We start from the raw sequence: 17,686 nt of genomic DNA, 5'->3' as shown, positions 1-17,686 counted from the left end.
CTGGGAGATGTCCCTGGGCCACGGCGGGGCTCTGTTCTCACTTGCGCCCTCTGTGCCTTGGGGGATTTCATCCCAGTTAGCTCGAGGCATGAGAGCAACCAGGCACGGGCTGGGAAGCCACACTGCTTTCTCTCTTCCTTCTTTCCCAGCAAGCAACCTCTCCTCCACCCCAGGGAAAGCTGCTAGGCAGTGCCACAGGCCAAGCTGCCCCCACAGCTCTGTGACAGCAAAACCAACCCCCCTTAGCATTGCATATCTCCATTCAAAATGATTGCACAAGGCAGCAATACTGAGAGGAGGAAGCAGAGGGGTATCCGCCGGTGCCCATACAGCGGCTGTGCCCACAGCACCACCCTGCAGGGTTATTTAACCCCCCCCCCCAGCCTCAGGTGGCCTCACAGGAGGTGGTGGTGGCCCACTCTGCACCAGCATGCTGGCTGCTCTGCTCATCCTCAGCCTGGGGGTCTCTGCGCTGGGTCCAACAGGTGATGGGAAGGCTGCAGCTGGGAGGGTTGGGAGCAATGCTGGGGACTTTGCGTTCACGGGCAGTGCTGGGTGTCCGAACCCCACCCTGGTTGGTGACCACGTGCACCCACCAGGTGCTCACAGCAGTTGGGTCATCGGGGGAAAGGCAGTGGTGCCACACTCGCGGCCCTTCATCGCCTCCATCCAGATGGACGGGCAGCACTTCTGTGGGGGCTTCCTGGTGTGGCCCAGGTGGGTGATGACAGCTGCCCACTGCCCCGTTCCCAGGTGAGATGTTTCCCCCGGGTCCCATTCACATGGATATCCTCACCCTGGAGCAAACCCCCGTTGCTCAGCTCTCTCCCCAGGCTCCCCGTCCCCTCTCCCTCTCCGAGGTCTCCCATCCCTCCTCACAGCTCCCCCATAGGCGCAACCCCTCCGTCCGTGTGGTGCTGGGAGCGCATAGCCTGGAGCAGCCCGAGGAGTCCCAGCAGGAGTTCGGTGTCGAGGAATCCATCCCGCATCCCTTCTACGACCCTCGGACGGTGGACAACGACATCCGACTGCTCAGGGTGAGCCTCGCTCCCGGTGCCACGGGCTGGGCTGGGGACCGACACTAGGTGTCAGTGTACTCCGGAGAAGCGCTGCCCCCGGGATGGATGATGCCCGCACTCCGGGCACCCCCAGCCTCCGGTGCGCACTGATTCCATTTGGAAAGGTCGGGACATGGGAGCACGCTGGGGGCTCAGTGGGGCAGTGGGAACCGGGCTAGGAGCCCAGGAGCAGCAGGGAGGGTCTCTTCCTTGGGATCTGTGTGGAAGAGGATGGGAGCCATGCCCAAAAACTCCATGCCCAGCTGAACCACACGGCCACGCTGAACGCCTTCGTGAAGCGCATCCGCCTTCCCCGGCCACACATCGACCTGAAACCCGGCACCCTCTGCTCCGTGGTGGGTTGGGGGGACATCTCCAACTACGGCGAGCGTCCCATTCAGCTGATGGAAGCCAACACCACCATTGTCAAGAGGAGCCTGTGTCAGACCCTATGGAAGGGCCGTGTCTCAGGCAATATGCTGTGCGGGGCCAGCCGCAATGCCACGCTGCAGGGCGTCTGTGCGGTGAGTGCCACGCATCCACCCCAACCCTCCCAGCCTTCCCGGCCCGTTGGGCTGCTATTAATCCACTCCCCATCGCAGGGTGATTCTGGGGGACCCCTGGTCTTTAAGGGGAAGGTTTATGGTGTCGTCTCATTCTCCGGGGAGAGATGTGGGGACCGCCGGTACCCCGACATTTACACCAGGATCTCCAACTACATCGACTGGGTGCATCGCGTTGTGCTCAGGCATCGCCAGCCCCATGGGCAGAAGAAGCATAAAACGGGCCCAGAGGAGGCAGGGGGGGACCAAGGAGCAGCGGGGTGGGGAAAGCCAGGCCTCCCACATCCCCCTCCAGCTCCAAAGGCTTTGATGTTCAATGGGAACTGACACCAGGGCTCATCACTCCTGCCTCAGTTTCCCTACGTGCTCCAAGGCAATGCGGGAGGCTGATGGTAATGAAGAGCTCAGCATCCCCCCAGCTGCACAGAGAACCCCAGTGCCTCACTTCCCCCCTTGCTGCATCACCATTTTCCTCTCTAAATAAAACCTCATTCCCAGACCTCTGTCTATTTGTTCTCTCTCTACCCATCTCACTTCCACTTCCGATGGGGCTCCAGCCCAGCTCTGGTGTAGGAGAAAACCCCACAGACCCTCTCCCCTTCTCCACCCCACCATAAGCTCACCCTGATCCTGCCACAGTCTGCAGAAACCCTGCAGGGACAGACTGAGGGACAGCCTCACCTACTCACAGCCCTGCAGAACTCAACCCCAGCTCCCTGCCCCCTTTAATTCCACCTTGGGTGGCTGATCCCAGAAGTGCTGTTTGAGGCCACCCTTAATCCTGCCTTGCCCGAGGCAGCTGCTGCCCACCTCCTGCCTTTTCCAGCTGTCCCTTCTCCTGTCCTGCCCCTGCTGCCTGTTGTTGGTGCTGGGAGGATGGACAGTGCCCTGTTGGGATCGTGGGCTTGGTGCTACCCCACAGCCCAGCTTGCCCCAGGACTGGGGTTCCATGAATGGAAATGCAGAGAGGAGAGCAGGAGCAGACCCTGCTCAGGACCAGGCACTGCTGTGAGCCAGGATCTGCACACAGGCACTGTCACCCATGGAGCATCTCAGCAGCCCCATCCCATCCCACACCACCCCTTCCCCATCACACCATGGGATCTCCACGTTATATGAACAGCCACATCCCAAAGCCATCAGCTCCCAGCATACCTGCTCTCACCCCTACAGGCAGATGGGATTGGGATGCTGCTGTAGGGCTCTGACTTTGCACACCTCCCAGGGATGGGGCCAAGCAATGACCCCAGGGACCCAGAAACGTGTATGAGCAGCAGTGTGACCTCTGCCAACACACACACAGCACAGGACTCTCTCCCAGCTCTGCAGCCAGCCCTGGGGACAGCTCAGCCATTCCCTGCTCCCAGCTGTTTATCTGCCAATTGCTGGCACTCTGCAAAATGGCACAGGTCATCCCTCAGACAGCGGTGCAGGGCACAAATTGCAGGGCATGGCCAGCACACCGAGCTGATCCCAGAGAGCAGCCTGCAGCCCTCATGGTCTCTGCAGCAGGGAGCCCAGCAGTGGCTTTGGGGACACCTGGGATGCCCAGCAGAGAGAGGATGGATGCTGCCAGGCTGCCAGACCCAGGGGAACCTCAGGTCCCTGTGGGTCCCCTGGGAGGATGATGATTACAGAGCAGGGCTGCCAGCCCCAGGGTGTGCATGATGCTGGTGTGTTTGTCCCAGCTCACCCCAGACCACCCAAACATTGGAGAAAGGAGACGACTGACTCACAGAGCCAGTTCTGGAAGCTGAGATCTCTTGCTCACTGGTATTGCTGATGTCACTGCTGCAGCCCATGCCTGCTGCATGGCGTGGGTCAGCACCAGAGCCATGAGATCAGACATGCAGCCACCCCAGCTCCTGTAGACCTGGGCTGCATGGCACCGAGTGCTGCAGAGCCCCATTGAGCCCCATGGCTGCTTCCCAACACCCATCCCACAAACAGGGGCGCAGTGCAGCTGTGCTATCCCTCATCCCCACGCATACAAGGACACAGCTGGGGACACAGCAGCACTGCCCTGGGAGCCACTAAAGCCACGCTGCAGGCTGCAACCCAGCTCCCGCGCCTCCGCTTTGCACATCAGGACTCAATTAATGGCAGGAATTGTTTTGTGAAATACCAAACCCTTACGGCACACACTGATATTAGGAACACATTTGATTTGCATTGCTCTTTTTTTTTTTTTTTTTTGCCTCTCTCTCTCTCTCTCTCCCCTTTCCTTTCTCTCTGCTGCTGCTGCTGCTCACAGACTTGGCTGGGGTGGAAAAACCACGACACAAAGCTGAAACAGATGTGGTGGTGGTGGCCCAGGCGGGTGCAGCCACAGAGCAGGAGCTGAGCTGAGGCTTCACCTGCTACCCTACCAGGGTGAGGCTGCCCCAATTGAGGTTATAAACCCAATTTATTGCAGATCCCTCCAGCCAGCTTCCATTGCAGGTAACAGAGGGGAAAGTGCTCCTCCAATGCAGGGTTGCAGGAGCCTCCATGGCCACGGAGCAGTGCAACAAAAGCAGAACCACAGCAGCTTTTATTCTTTTTTAATCATAATCCGAATCGTAACACAGTCATAAAATGCTCCTAAGTGATACGGAATAGGAAATGTATACGTTCCTATAACGCCTGTCTCAGCAATCAGAACACAATCATACAAAAATAGAAAATAGGGTATTTATATATATTATATATACGGTATTTATATAAAGGCGAGGTGTCAGAGATGAGATGGTATGTACACAGATCACAACGCACGCACAAAAATAAGAGAGAGAGGAAGTTAAAATAAATACAGAGGGTGTTGGGAGGGAGAGGGGATGCGGGGCTGGATGTCCCAGCATCCCTGCAGCCCTTTGCCTTCCATGTGGGTTTGGCCACGGATGGGTAAAGGAGGACAAGCAGCAGCAGTGCTGGGAGTGGGGACTGGAGCACCTCGGAGCAGCTCCAGTATTGCCTCCAGAAGAGCTGGAAGCCGGGTCTTGATGGGCTGGGAAGAACCTAAATGCAATCAGTCGCTCTAAACCGCAGGAGAAAAAACGACATAGAAAAATAGAGATCTATCCATCTCAAATGTGGCGCAGCTCCGCACTCCGTTCCGTGCTGCTGGCAGCTGGGGCTGAACCCCTCCGGGGAAAGATAAAGAGCAGATTCCCACTCGACCCCGAGGTCCTGGCCAGAAACGTCAGCAGAGTACCAAGAATTCAATCCAAAAATAAATAGGCCCGGGGCGGCCGTCCAAGGACACGTTATGGGGGGGTGCGGCAGTGCAGGCGCTCCCCTGATGCCCGGAGCAGCACAGGGGATGTGAGCAGGCACGGCCAGGAGCCGTCCCTCTGCATCTGCGTAGCATACAGATATAAATAAGGATCTTTTAATCTTAATAAATATCAGGTATATGCTTTGTACAGTATACACATAATGCCCCTGTCTGCCGACCGCAGCCTCGCGGAGGAGGAAGGATTCACACGTAGTTCTCCTCCGCGTTATCCGTCTCCAGGGAGAACCTGGCCGAGGCTGGAAGGAGGTGGGAGAAAAAAAAAGAAAAGGAAAAATGAGTGAGCGTAAAAAGGGGGAGGGGACGGATCTGCAAAGTCCCATTGATGACCACGTTTCTGATCCTGCTCACCTGAGCAGCTCCCGTAGTGCCGCACGCCGATGGAGCGTCCCAGGTGGCAAGTGGCCCTGCGGAGGTGGCACGCTGATGGGTAGGTGATGTTGTTGTTGCCACAGAGAGAGTGATCCAGGCTGGTTGGTTCTGGACATGGAGCCGTTCGACACATCACACAATGAGCGCTGCCTGTTTGGTCTACCACGCAGGTGTGGGTGCCGGGACACACAACGCTGGAACAGGATTCTAAAGGGAAGAACGTGAGTCTGAAGCTCAGCATCTCAGCTAGAGCGAGTTGTGAAGTTCAGCATCACACTGCCACGGTCACTGCACCCAGGAAGCAATGAGGAAGCAGGAATCATGCGTGATGGAGAGCTGACATCCTCGTTGCTGTGCCCAAGTTGGCTTGGCTACCAGCACCTGGCCAGGATGAGTGGCACTTAAAGAGGGAGCAGGGCAGATCAGGACCTGGGGAGGGCTCTGAGCCCCATAAGAGAGCAGGGAGCTCATGCACACGGTCCTGTGGGCTCTGCACACCAGCAGCCCTGGGACACAGCAGACCCACCGTACTCCCCGGATGCTGTAAACACAGCTCGAAGCCTTCCCTTCTCCTCCCTCTATTTTTCCTGCTGGATTGGAAGGAGACTTGGCATCTGCAACTCCCAGCTTGCAACTCACATTTCTTGCCCCAAATTTTACTGTGCAGTCCAGAGCTTGACAGGCAAAGCATTTCAGAGAGGAGGGCTGGCGAAAATAATCATAATAATTCTGACAGTTCTTGGCAGGGCAGAGGAGGATTACTGCTCTCTTTAACAAAACAACAAAAAAGGGGCTCGATGTTTGGAAGTGACATTTTACGGACTGCTATTCCCCAGCTGCAGCGAAGCTGAATCCCCCATCGTACCGATGAGCTGCTCCAGCATCCCAAGCAGCTCCTTGGCCGCCCGGTTTGTGCTGCCACAGTGCCAGCTCTGCTGCTCCACCCTGCAGTGAGGGCGATGCGGGGCCAGAGAGCTCAGCCATGACTTAACCCCAGGCAGGGAGATGCAGGTGGGGGCTGCGCTTGGCTCCTGTGCAGAGCAAACCCAGCCTGCAGATCTGTTCCCATGGGAGAGGAGCAAACTGCAAAGGCAGCTCTGTCTGCAAGGCACAGGGCAGGACCAGCTTCCAAATGGCCAGGCTAACAAAGAGATCTGGCTGTGCAGGACAGGAGAGGTGGGGATGGTGACCTGACGTGCTGGCACAACATGACAAAGCAGCATAGCTTCTCATCATCATTGCCAAGCTGTGTAATTTGGGGACCTCATCACTGTTCATCCCTTTTTCCCTCCTAGACGCAGCTTGGAATCAGCGAGAGCCACGGGGCAGGGGATGGGAGGCAAAGCAGGGGGACACGGCAGAACCTACTTTTGCATTTGCCCTGGTACATCACTTCCAGGTCGGGGTGGTCTCTGCATTTGGCTGTCAGCAGGTCGCACTCATCGCGATAGGTGTAGCCATCAGAACCGCAGACCTGCAGCTTGCGGGGCAGGCTGGAGCAATCGGGGGCACAGGCACACTGGGGCCTCCCGTGCTTCATCTTGCACACCTTGTCGGGGCCACACACCACCCCCTCGCAGCTCTCTGGGGACAGAGGGGAGCAGAAAAAGCATTACTTACAGCAGCACCCATGAAGTGTTACCTGGAGCTGCCCCTGGGCCCCAGCAGCACGAAGCGCTGCTCGCAGCAGCATCTGGATCTGCTCAGCACTGTGGAGGAGCAGGTCGTTGGCTGCAGCACAGAGCCATCATCCAACACTTAACCCAGCCAGAGAGCTGGCCCTCAGATCAGCACCAGCTAATTCATTTCTACGGATTTATTTTTTTGGAAGGAAACATTTCTTTTTCTTATGCAATGGAAAAAATCTATCTCTGTAAGGCCCCAGATCCTCCAGAAGGAACTGGGCTTTGCGAGTTGTCTGGGCAATCAAGAGCTCCACTTTAATCAGACAATACCCAGCCCTGTTTTGCTCCAGGCCTCCGTGACTTGAACACAAGAGCAGGTCACAGCAGAGAGAGGCAGATCCCCCCCATCCCATCCGCTTCCCAGTGAGACAGATGGACGCATTGTCCCCTGGGTGCCTCCCTGCAGGGACAGCACAGGGCTCAAAGGGACCCTGCAGCCACTGCGTCCCTGAGGGCAAAGGACAGGGAGAAAACAGCCTGCAGGGGGGGGGGTCAGGGCTGGGAGCCCCTCATCTCTGCCTCCAGATGGCTGCAGATGCCACCTGGGGTTAAGGGACCAGGACCCAGCTCCATCACACCCAGCAGGAGGGAAGGAAGCCGTCCCCAGCCTGAGCTTCACCCCAGAGCAGGAGGGATTCCTGCAGACAGGGTGTGTGCTGGGAAGATGTCAGCAGGGAGATAAAGAAGGGGGATTTCCCTGTAGCAACCGGGTCACTTCGGGAGACAGCCAGGGGAGGAGGGGGAAGGGGAAATCCCCTGGCTGTTTGGCCCACGTTCCCAGGAGAAATTCCCCGGTGGGAGACGGGCAGTTTCCTGCTTTGCTCTCTGATTTCCATAGCTGGAGCCTGCCCTGAATGGCGCTGAGGGGGGCACAGCATGGCTGGTGCACACTGCATGGGGTCCATCCGTCCCATTGCAGGAGCATCCATCCCTGACAGCCCCAGCCCTGGCACCAGGGGGGTTGGACAGCCAGGAATTTCACCTCCTAGCAGAGCCACAGAGCAGCACCCAGCTGCAGTTCTCCTGGAGCAACCCCCCAGCACCCAGCCCTCAGCTTGGGGAGCCCACCCAGCTCCAGACCAAACAGCTTTCCCATTTTCCTCATGGAACCTTTGTGCTGAGGTCCCACTCGCAGAGCCTGGGCAGCCACAATGCCCCTCTATGGGCTGCTCTGCATGCCCCCATCCCTGCTGAGCACCTGCTATGTGTCTCACAGGGCACAGAATCCAACCTCAAGCACTGGGGCTGCATGGGGCTGCAGTGGGACCTCGGAGGCACTGGAAGGAGTTGTTTTCTTAAGAGCTTTTTTCCCCACCCCTCTTTAAGCAAATAACTCAGTGACCTTCCAAAGACCTGCTCCTGATTCCTGTGGTCAGCAGGTCCTCAGTGGGTTCTCACACGACCACGCAAGTGCTGCGAGGGGATCCGTGCCTGTGGCATGTGCCAAAACATCTGGAGGGCCTGGAACTCACAGCTGGAGGGTTTCCATTTTTGGAACTGTCTGTTATATAAAGCCATCTCACACATATGGGAGGGAGGAGGAAGGGGGAGCAAAGGGGAAGAAACGCATCTTCCCGTGGAAAAAAAAAAAAAAATATATATATATATATATATATATATATATATATATATATATATATAAAATAAAAGAAGTTTCCCTCTGATCAGAGCTGGAGAGGGCAGCAGGGTCAGGCAGTTCCAGCAATCCGTTGGCTGAGCTCAGCCCTGCACCTCATGGCCACAACCATGGCACACAACCCCACTCTGTCACAGCAGACCTACCTGGGGGGGGAGGCTGCCCCACAAACCATGGAACACATCTGGGGATGCAGAGAGGCATTGGGAACTGCTGCACTGCCTGCAGCTGTGGGTTCAGTGCCACCCCCAGCACAGAGCTCAGCCCCACTGCTGTCCCCATCCCACAGCCCCACACTCACCTTTGCATGGATGGCAGGTCACCAGCCCCAGGAAGCCCAGCAGGCTGATCTTGTTGCCTGGATAGGTGTAATTAGACCAGGCTACGTCCACGTTGCCATTGGCACAGCACTCTTCCCATGTCACTCCTGTCTTCAGGATCATGGTGCACTTAGCCTCCTTCCCCTGCTGCAGCCAGCAGATCCCACCTGCAAGGAGGGCAGAGGATGGGGTAGCACTGTGTGATGCCTGCCAGCATGCAGACAGCATCTCCTCAAAACCTTTTAGGATCCCCTGCCCAGCACCGTGAGCCCCACGGAGGGATCATCCCTGCAGCACTCAGCCCCACACACTCTGCCTTTGTGAGCAGGGCACTTGACACAGCCCTTGGGACACGGCCAGCCCAGCAGCATCCGATCCCACTGAGTCAAAAGCCTGTTTGTTCCTTAACCTCATGAGCAAATCATTTATACTATTTTTTTTTTTTTTTTTTTTTTTGTGAGTGATTCCTTTGCAATTTCCGCCTCTGCAAAGCAGCCTCTTCTGACGCTTATTTGGGTTTATGTTCTCATTAGCTGCGTTTGAGGTCTGTTAAATGGCTAAAGATGTGCACAGGGTTTGGGGGATGGGCTGGATCCCACTGCCAGACACCAGCACGGGGCTGGAGCTGCTCTCCTCCAAAGCAAAGGCTCATCCACAAGGCATCAGCATCCCCCACACCACCTCCCCCAGCCCTATTTCGCTTTGGAATTCCACAAGGGAATGCTGGTGTGCTGGTTCCAGCTCCCTGCAAGGACCTGAACCCATCAGGGTGGGCATGGATGGAGCAAACCCCACTGGTCCTGAGCTGTGAGCATCCAGCAGCTCACATCTGGGCACCTTGGAGTGCAGCACGGTGCCAGCGTGGCCCTGCACCCTCCAGGAATTTATCCAATGGTTCTTTCAAGCCCAATTTTTCTTCCATGATATCCTGCCATCCCAATTCCCCCTACATTACCCAGCTCCCCAGAAGCAGCCAAGCACCTGCAGCACCTGGGGCTGCAGCAATGCTAACACTGCGGGATGCAGGGTGCTGGCACATGGAGCCGTGTTTGCAGCTGTGGGCACCCACACCGACATCCTCTGCATCCCAGCACCAGTGTGGGGACCCTGCATAAAGTTTGCTGGTTTTTTTGTGAGAAAAGCAGCCTGAGCACTGCAAATGGTGCTGCTGGAGGGGAAGCCGGAGGCCAGGCATGGCCTGAACAGTAGGCAGAGTAGAATGCAGCCCCAGGTCAAGCTCACTCTACTACTGGGTCTGCTCCCACTGCCAGCAGCAGGCAGGAGCTGCTCATGCCAACAGCACCTGCCCACATGCACACTGCAAGCCTAGAGCTTCCCAGTCTCAAAGTTCTCCATGGTTTTTCCACGGCTCACGGGTGCCTGATGCCCACGGGGAGAGACCTCCATGGAAGAGCCGGCATGGAGCCAGGAGCTGCATTGAAACAGCCCAGGAAATTCCCATCACACGATGTGTGCTGTGCCAGGAAAGTGGGAGCATGGTAGCAAAGCCAGACCCTGCCTGGTCCCATGGTCCCCAGTGAAACTCAGCAACCTCCTGGTGCCTCCAGAGCCCAGGAGATAGTATGTAAGCCTAATAGCATCCCAGCAGGGATCTTTGGCTGCTTCATTTGCAGAATCATCGCCAACAGAAAGTGAGCTGGCTGCTGGTATGTTTTTAAGAAAAGCCAACAAAATATGAAAATGTGAACCTTCCCTGGATGCCATGCACTGGAACCTCCTGCCTTCACCCCAGCACTGTGGTTCCAATATTCCCTCATTGCATGGCAGCATAGTGCCCCAGCAGCGATGGGCAGGAGGGATCTGGGCTGTGCTGTGAACACATCTGGCAGCACACAGCTATGCAGCAGGGGATGGCTCAGGTCCTGGCACCCCAGTGCTCACAGGGAACCGCAGGGAGGCTGAGCAAGAGGGCAGCTGTGACATGTGCAAGCAGGAGCTGCTTTCACACTTCCACAGGGCTGAGTCCCACTGAGCACCTTCCCCAGACCCTGCAGCTCCCAGCTTCTGCTCCATCCCCATGCACGTACCCACATACCCAAAGCAGCAGACAGCAGGGAAGTGGGACGTGCCCCAGGATGTGTGGGGGCTCTCCTGGCACCCCATCCTCTGGGTTTCCCTGGCACCTTGGCTGTAACACTTGCCATGCTCTTACCTGCAGCAATCTGCAGGATACGGGCTCAAGCCAGAGGTAGCACACAGCGCTCACACCTGGGGCTTCTCAGTGTTTGAATGGGACCTTGTGAAGCAGGGAGAGGAAATCCTACAGTGTGGGGCAATGCTGCCCGTGATTCTGAGGGCTGCAGCACGCCTGGGCATCTCATAAGAGCCCCTCTGTCCTCTGGGGCAATGCAATGCTGCGGGGGAGTGCAGCTCCCTGCCCATGCTGGCAGTGCGTGATGGAGACAAACGTGATCGTGCGGAGGGGAAGATGGAAACTCCAGCAGTGCTGCAGAAGCGGAGCTGGCAGGCAGCAGCCTCAGCTGAGCACAGCAGGGCTGAGAAGGGCTGGGAAGCGTGACTGCAGCCCAGGGGTCTCAACTAAGCCCAGGCACTCTGTGGTTTCCCCACATGGCCACCAAGCTGCCTGGATGCCAACAAGTGCCCGTACAAGCTGCCAGCACAGTCATCTGAACAGGGAGGGGTTGGAGCTGGAAACTCCACACCCAACCCATGAACTGGCCGTGGCTCCCAGTCCTTCTCAACTTAGCGGAGTGGTTTGCACAGCTCGATGCACCACGAGCAGTGAGATCCTCTGCGGGACCCTCTGCAGGATGAGGAGCTCCAGTGGCTGAATTCACCTCCAGCCCTCGGTTGCCGGAACCGGGACAGCGGGTTGATGCATGGCACCGTCCCGAGGTCACGCTGCCCAGCCGGGCGCTCACTGCCCGCTGTTGTGCCCCACAACCGACGCTGACAGAGACGAACAGGACGGAAAGGATCCGAACCGATAGCAGAGCCACGCTCCCGGTCCAAGTTCAGCACCAGCCCTCAGCCAGCACCGGCGAGCTCGGGACGGATCGGACCGAAGCGGAGGACAAGCCGGTAACGGCGCCGGGACTCGGGGCCGCCCCTGCCCCCGCCCCAGGCACCTGCCGGCAGGACGGGACGGGACGGGGCGCGGCTCATCAGCTCCCGTCGGGCGCGGCTGCCCCGTTCCCCCCCGCCCCGAGATTTCTTACCGTGAGCGGCGTCGCCGCCGGCGAGGCTGCAGAGGACGAACAGGCAAAGAGCCAGCCGGAGCGGCATGGCCGGGCCGGGCCGGGCCGGGCGGCGGCGGGACGGGACGCGACCGGGACGCTCCGGGACCTGTTGGCTGTGAGGCGGCGGCGGGGGCCGGCGGCGTTATAAAGCGACGGGGCGGCGTGAATCACCGGGCGGGGCGGCGGGCGGGACGGGGGGGGGGGGGAACGGGGCGGCGGGGAGGGAGCGGGGAAAGGGGGGGAGCGGGGAGTACGGGGTGAGGGGTGATGGCGTGGAGGGAACGGGTCCGTGTGTCCCTGTGTCCGTGTGTCCCTGTGTCCGTGTGTCCGCAGCTGGACCGCCCCGGCTGGCGATGCAGAGGGAGCGGTGGCACAGCCAGCTTTTGGGGTACCCCCGGGGATAGGAAGCTTAGGAGCATACAAGGGGCAGAAGGAGAGAGTTTTGCATGGGGAGACCCCGATGAATTGGTTGCTGCTTGGGAAAGCCCACCTGCCTGACCCTGTACGCCTGCAGCCAGAGTGAGCCCCCTGATCCCATCTGGACCCTCAGAACCCTGCAGGGTCTGTGCTACGTGGCTCCTTTCAGCTTTGCTTCCCAAGCAGCTGTGCAGCTCCACAGCCCGGCATCACCCACGCTGTGCCATTAGGGAAACTGAGGCATTGTCAGATCCCACTTCTTCTGGCAGCAGCAGCCCTTGTCAGAGCAAGCCTTGCACAGTGTGGGAGCAAAGGAGAAGGTCTGGGGGGGTTGTACCCCCCACAACACACACTGTCACTGTGGGCGAGGGTCCTTACCAACATCATGTGGTCTCCTGCCTGCTGCCATCATGCCAACAACATTTTGGGGTACAGCCAAAGTCCTCAACCATCAGCCCAGAGCAGAGAGCCAGGCCACGGGGTCCCTCCTGCCTCACTCCTCCTTGTTGCTGCTCCAGGGGCCTTTTCCAGCCCGTGAACCTCCCTGTCCCTCTACGCTGCGCAGCTGAGGGGAACACGTTACCCTTTGCACTGGCCTCAGCTGAGGTCATGTTTTCAACAGATCTGGCCTGGCTCTTTCAGGAGAAGGGGCCCCGTATGGATGGCCCTGGGGAGCTCGCACCACCCCTCTGCTCCGGCAGCGGCCGCCTCGCTCCGAGCTGATGCCAGCACAGCATGAGAAGATCACTCTGGTGCAGGATCTGGCTGAATGCAGTTTGGGTCCAGTAAGACACAGAACAGCAGTGGCCACATGGCCAGAGAGGGGTGTGATGCCAGCAGGACCACAGACAGGGCGATTGTATTTGCTGCCACTGCCCTGTCCCTCCCTGCCAGGGAGTGGGAATGGGGAGCTGCCAGCTCTTCACTGAGGTCGGTCTCCTCTCTCTTCTCCCTCTGCACCCCCAGGGAGTGCAGAATTGGGTTTGGCTTTGGTATAAGCTGTAGAGCATCGCTGAAGAAGCCCTTGGGGCCTGAAGTGCCACGTTGCCTGTGAGCAGAGTGTGTGCTGTGGGGCACGGCAAGGCACCTGCTGTCCCAGAGGAGGATGGAGGGGCCTGGGAGCCCAGGGAGCACAGGTTTGCAGCATGGTGCCGGCCTCAAGCTGAGCAGCTGTCCCTGCCTCAGTCCCATCTGTATGCTCCCAGCATGTGCCATCCGCTGCAAGCAATTGCCCATGTAAGGGCAGAGGGCTGGGGAGCCAAATCCCTGAGCTGGATTCGATAAGAGCGGGCAGTGATGCACTTGCTCACATGTTCATGGATGTCAGAGAAGCTTCACAGAGGCCAAGAAGGGATTTTCCCTGGCTGAGAGCAGCATTGCACAACCGGAGTGTCTGGCAGGGATGGGGTCGTACCTCTCTCCAAGCCACCACATCTGGATGGAGCAGCACAGCTGGGCTCTGCACTCTTGCTGTGGACAGAAGGAGCTGGAGGCCAGGAGGGGAGCAATTCAGGCCCCTTCCTCCTTCACTGATTGACAAAGGGCAGCACTGTGCCAAGAGCTCAGGATCACCCCGTGCTCTGCTGTCCAGGAAGCACTGCTGGTTGTGAGGAGATGGTCTTGGGGAGGGGGCCAGGGCTGGTTCTCAAGCAGCACTGCGAGCAGAACCCATCTGAGCAGTCTGCTGCAAGCTGGGGGGGTCCCACTGCATCCCCTGCTGCGCCCATCAATGGGGCAGGTGGCAGCTGTGAGCCAGCATGTTGGCACTGGTATGGAAAAGGGAGAGAAAGGAAGGCTGGGAACCATGGGAGAAAGCTGCCCTGCTGCAGCACTGGGGCAGGTTTAGGGCCCCGCTGCTCTCCTGGAGCTCAGCTCCTTGTAGATTGGGAGCCAAAGCCATCAGCCCACACGTGGGGCTCGGGGGCGGCGGGCAGAGCTGGGACAAAGGAGCTCTTTGCAGCCACAGTGAATGGCAGCCTCGCATCTGACCTTTTCTGTCTGGGTGCTGGTATTGTTCTGGGTCAGGAGGTTCCCGTTACGCTTTGGTCTGCAGCAAGATTTCAGGCTGAGGTTCAAGAGGCAGCTATGGCTCTGTTCTCTTGAACTGCCGGGATCCTTTAAGGAGGGAATCTCGCCTCTCTCATCAGTTCAGGCTAATTAAACTCTGCTAAACCGATTAGAGCTGCAATTTACAAGCAGACAGTCAGTTGAGAAGTGTTTCTCCCAGAGCTCAGGGTCAGGGCACAGAGGTTTCATATTGACCCTGTGGGTGTAGTTGGGAAATTTTGGACAAGTCCAGTGGGGTTCCAGATGCTGATACCCCCATGAAGCATAGCAGGAGGCCCCAGCAGCCCACTGCCTTCCCTGCTGCAGCAGCACTTGTGCAAGCAGCACCACCCCCTGTGTACCCCCAGGACGGGGTTGTTGGGGTGCTGAGGCTGGCTGGCTGCCTGCTGAGCACCAGATTGCAGCAGGGCCAGGGCAAGGCTTGACCCCAGCCTCAGTTTCCCTCCTTGCAAAGCCAGGTGAGTTGCTGGGTGCTGCCCCAGGGGGCTGGATTTTCTCTGCCGTGTCTGCATAGCCAGGCAAACCAGGGAGTTATGTATTGCTCACAGCTGCATCACCGGCGCTGGGGAGAGAGCACAGGGCTGAATGCTGTGTGCTTTCGATGCCTGGTTGGACACACTCCACCCCCAGCTCTGACATGCAGCTTCGCCCTGTGCCCGGGGCAGCAGCGTCACCTTTCCAAGCCTCAGTTTCCCCATCTGCTGCGGCAAGATAATGTTCCTCTGCTTGATCCTGCACTATCTCACAGGAAGGTTGCATTAGCAGTTAGCTAATGGCTACAAGGAGCTTTGAAGATGAAAAGCCGTGAACAAATGCCAAGAAGTGCTGAGCTGGATGCTCCTCACCTCAGTAATCGTTTCATGTTACTGGGACACTTCCACTTCTGCAAAATGAGAGGGAAGGGTGGGAGCCTGCGTGCGGGGAGGGGCGCGGGGTGCCCGGCTTCCCAAGACCTGCCCCTGCAGATCTGATCACCGCTCGTGTTCTCATCACATGCAGATCCTCCTGCCCTTCCGCCAGCCCGACCTGCTGCTCCCAGCTCTGCTCCCTGCTGCAGCATCCTTGGTGTGCTGCACAGAGCCCTGAGTGCTGCTCCCACACTGCTGCTGAGCACCTCACCACCCAGCCTCGTCTCGCAGCCCTCCAGCCCTCCTTGCTGCTTTTTGCCACCGCCTCATGCTGGCCTTTGGTGTGTCATAAAAGCACTCCTATCACAGGCAATTTGATTTAATTATTCGGGTAAGAATTCACAAGGCACTGTGTCAAATGCTTAATTAAAACCTCAATCTATGCTGCTGCCTGCACCCCACAGTGCGCGCTGGCAGCGATGCGCTCGGCACACTCTCTGGCTGCAGTTGGATGTGAGCTGTCTGCTCCAGCTTTGTAACCCCAGGAGCTCTGCCCTGGCTGGGAATGCCAAGAGAAGGACCTATTCTGCTTTCTCATTGTGCCCAGCGTTGCACCAAAGCACAGCAGAGCTGCTGGGAGCATCCTGCAGGGCAGCACTCACAGCTCTGCGCTCACAGTCGGTGCCTCGGTGCTCTTTATGGCTTTGTCCTGATGCCCCTTTCCTTCCAGCAGGGGAAGAAAAGGAGCAGGGTTGGAACTGAATTGGCTTGAGGGCCTCTTCCAGCACCAGCTATTCTGTGATTCTGTGGGAGGTGGATGAGGGAGCGTGGGAGGAGCAGGCAGAGGGGAGGCAGTTGGGGCGTCCCGGGGCCCCACGCAGCCAAAGAGAAGGGGCTGTGCATTTCCCTCTGAGTGAAAGAACAGATGTCTCTTGTCTATGGCCTGCAGTTGGCTCTGGTTTTCATCTCCCCTGTCTATGCACACGCAGATTTATAGCTGCCTTAATTAGTTCCTTACAAAACAATCTAGTTGCCCGCATGTCTGTCTGAGCCCCGGGAGGTGAGGCGGGCAGGAGGCCGGGGCAACGTGGGGTGGCACAGCCGTTCAGCAGCCCTGACTGCCTGCATGACTTCAGGTCACCTGCTGTGGCCAGGGGATGCTACTGACCCCATGGGCACAAAGGGCTTCACCTCCTGCTGCATGCAGGGGATGCGATGAAACAGGGCAGGCTCAGCTCCACGCATGCACAAAGCCACCCCAGCACACGTGCACAAAACCACCTGTGCACACGTGCAGCTTGCACGCTTTGCTCTCTCCGTGCCTTAAGCTGCACAGCCTGGCTGCGCTGTGCCCAGGTCCCCCATGCACGGAGCTGCACGGTGATGCTTCTCTGAGCACCTTTCACGAGCACGCCGTGTAAACAAGCCATGACTCAGCTGCCCGTGTGGTTTCCCCAGTGGAAATGCTTCGTCCGCCGCTGTGGAAAGAGCAAAGATTGCCTGCAGGGAAGAGCCGACAGCTCCATAAAACGTCACGGAGTCGTGCAGGTCTGAATGGGGTGCAGGGGAGATGGTTGGGGGTGAACGCTTCCCAGCCCAAACTGAGAGGTGTGCATGCATTGCAGGCAGCTGAGGGCAGAGCCACAGCGGGTCCCACACCTCCCGCAGAGCCCCGTCCACCCCACAGCTCCTTTCAGACAAGAAAACTGACTGCTTACATAGCCCAGGCTCGCAGTTAGTAGAAAAACATGTTTTTCGCATTAAAATTTCCCTTGAAAAACAATGGTTTAAATTAAGCATAGGAAAAGAAAAGCAAAGAATCAAAAAAAAAAAAAAAGGGGGTGGGGGGGTGGGGGAGGTGGAGGGGGGGGGCAACAAATAATTTTAAAAAGGGAAATTTGAGGTGGAGCTCAGAATCAGCCCCTTGAGAGCTGCAGAGCTGCAGCTTTCCCCCATCCCAAGGAAGCAGGTGGGGTCCCGAGGACTGTGCAGCACTGAATGTGGTTGGAGGAGATGCTGGAGGCTGCGGTGCAGAGCTCAGCCCCAGACGGGCCAGAAAGGGTGAGGTGGGGGGGATGCAAATCGTCTGATCTGTCTGTGAGGGAATTCAAAAGGAGGCCGATTCAAATCCGTCGTGACACGAATGGGTTGGGGCTGGCAGACGATCCCTGCGGTGGTTGTTAACAAATCTTGCCGCTTTCCTTTGAGTGGCCTCCAATATATTA

General features: G+C 57.9%; 2 protein-coding genes across 3 annotated transcripts; one reads left to right on the top strand and one right to left on the bottom strand.

Annotated features, from left to right (window-relative positions):
- Positions 1 to 346: 346 nt before the first annotated feature.
- PRSS57 (serine protease 57) lies at positions 347 to 2,113 on the top strand. 2 transcript variants are annotated; one of them, XM_090125990.1, is made up of 5 exons: positions 347 to 485; positions 600 to 717; positions 893 to 1,037; positions 1,322 to 1,582; positions 1,661 to 2,113. In XM_090125990.1, exons 1-5 carry the CDS (start codon positions 431 to 433, stop codon positions 1,946 to 1,948), a joined length of 867 nt encoding a protein of 288 aa, XP_089982116.1. In that variant the 5' UTR covers positions 347 to 430; the 3' UTR covers positions 1,949 to 2,113. The 2 variants fall into 2 exon arrangements, with proteins under 2 accessions (XP_089982116.1, XP_089982115.1); XM_090125989.1 differs by having other exon boundaries at positions 350 to 485; positions 600 to 753.
- Positions 2,114 to 4,149: 2,036 nt separating this feature from the next.
- FSTL3 (follistatin like 3) lies at positions 4,150 to 12,259 on the bottom strand. The gene is made up of 5 exons (XM_031604227.2): positions 12,109 to 12,259; positions 8,890 to 9,075; positions 6,636 to 6,851; positions 5,247 to 5,474; positions 4,150 to 5,134 (listed from the first exon to the last, which is right to left on the bottom strand). The coding sequence occupies exons 1-5, from the start codon at positions 12,173 to 12,175 to the stop codon at positions 5,082 to 5,084; spliced, it is 750 nt and encodes a 249-aa protein (XP_031460087.2). The 5' UTR covers positions 12,176 to 12,259; the 3' UTR covers positions 4,150 to 5,081.
- Positions 12,260 to 17,686: the final 5,427 nt, after the last annotated feature.

This window comes from Phasianus colchicus, chromosome 28 (genome assembly GCF_987193195.1).
Source record: "Phasianus colchicus chromosome 28, bPhaCol1.hap1.1, whole genome shotgun sequence".
NCBI classification, from domain to species: domain Eukaryota; kingdom Metazoa; phylum Chordata; class Aves; order Galliformes; family Phasianidae; genus Phasianus; species Phasianus colchicus.
The sequence above is the reverse complement of the archived record's forward strand: the minus strand, read 5'-3'. Positions and strand labels throughout refer to the sequence as shown.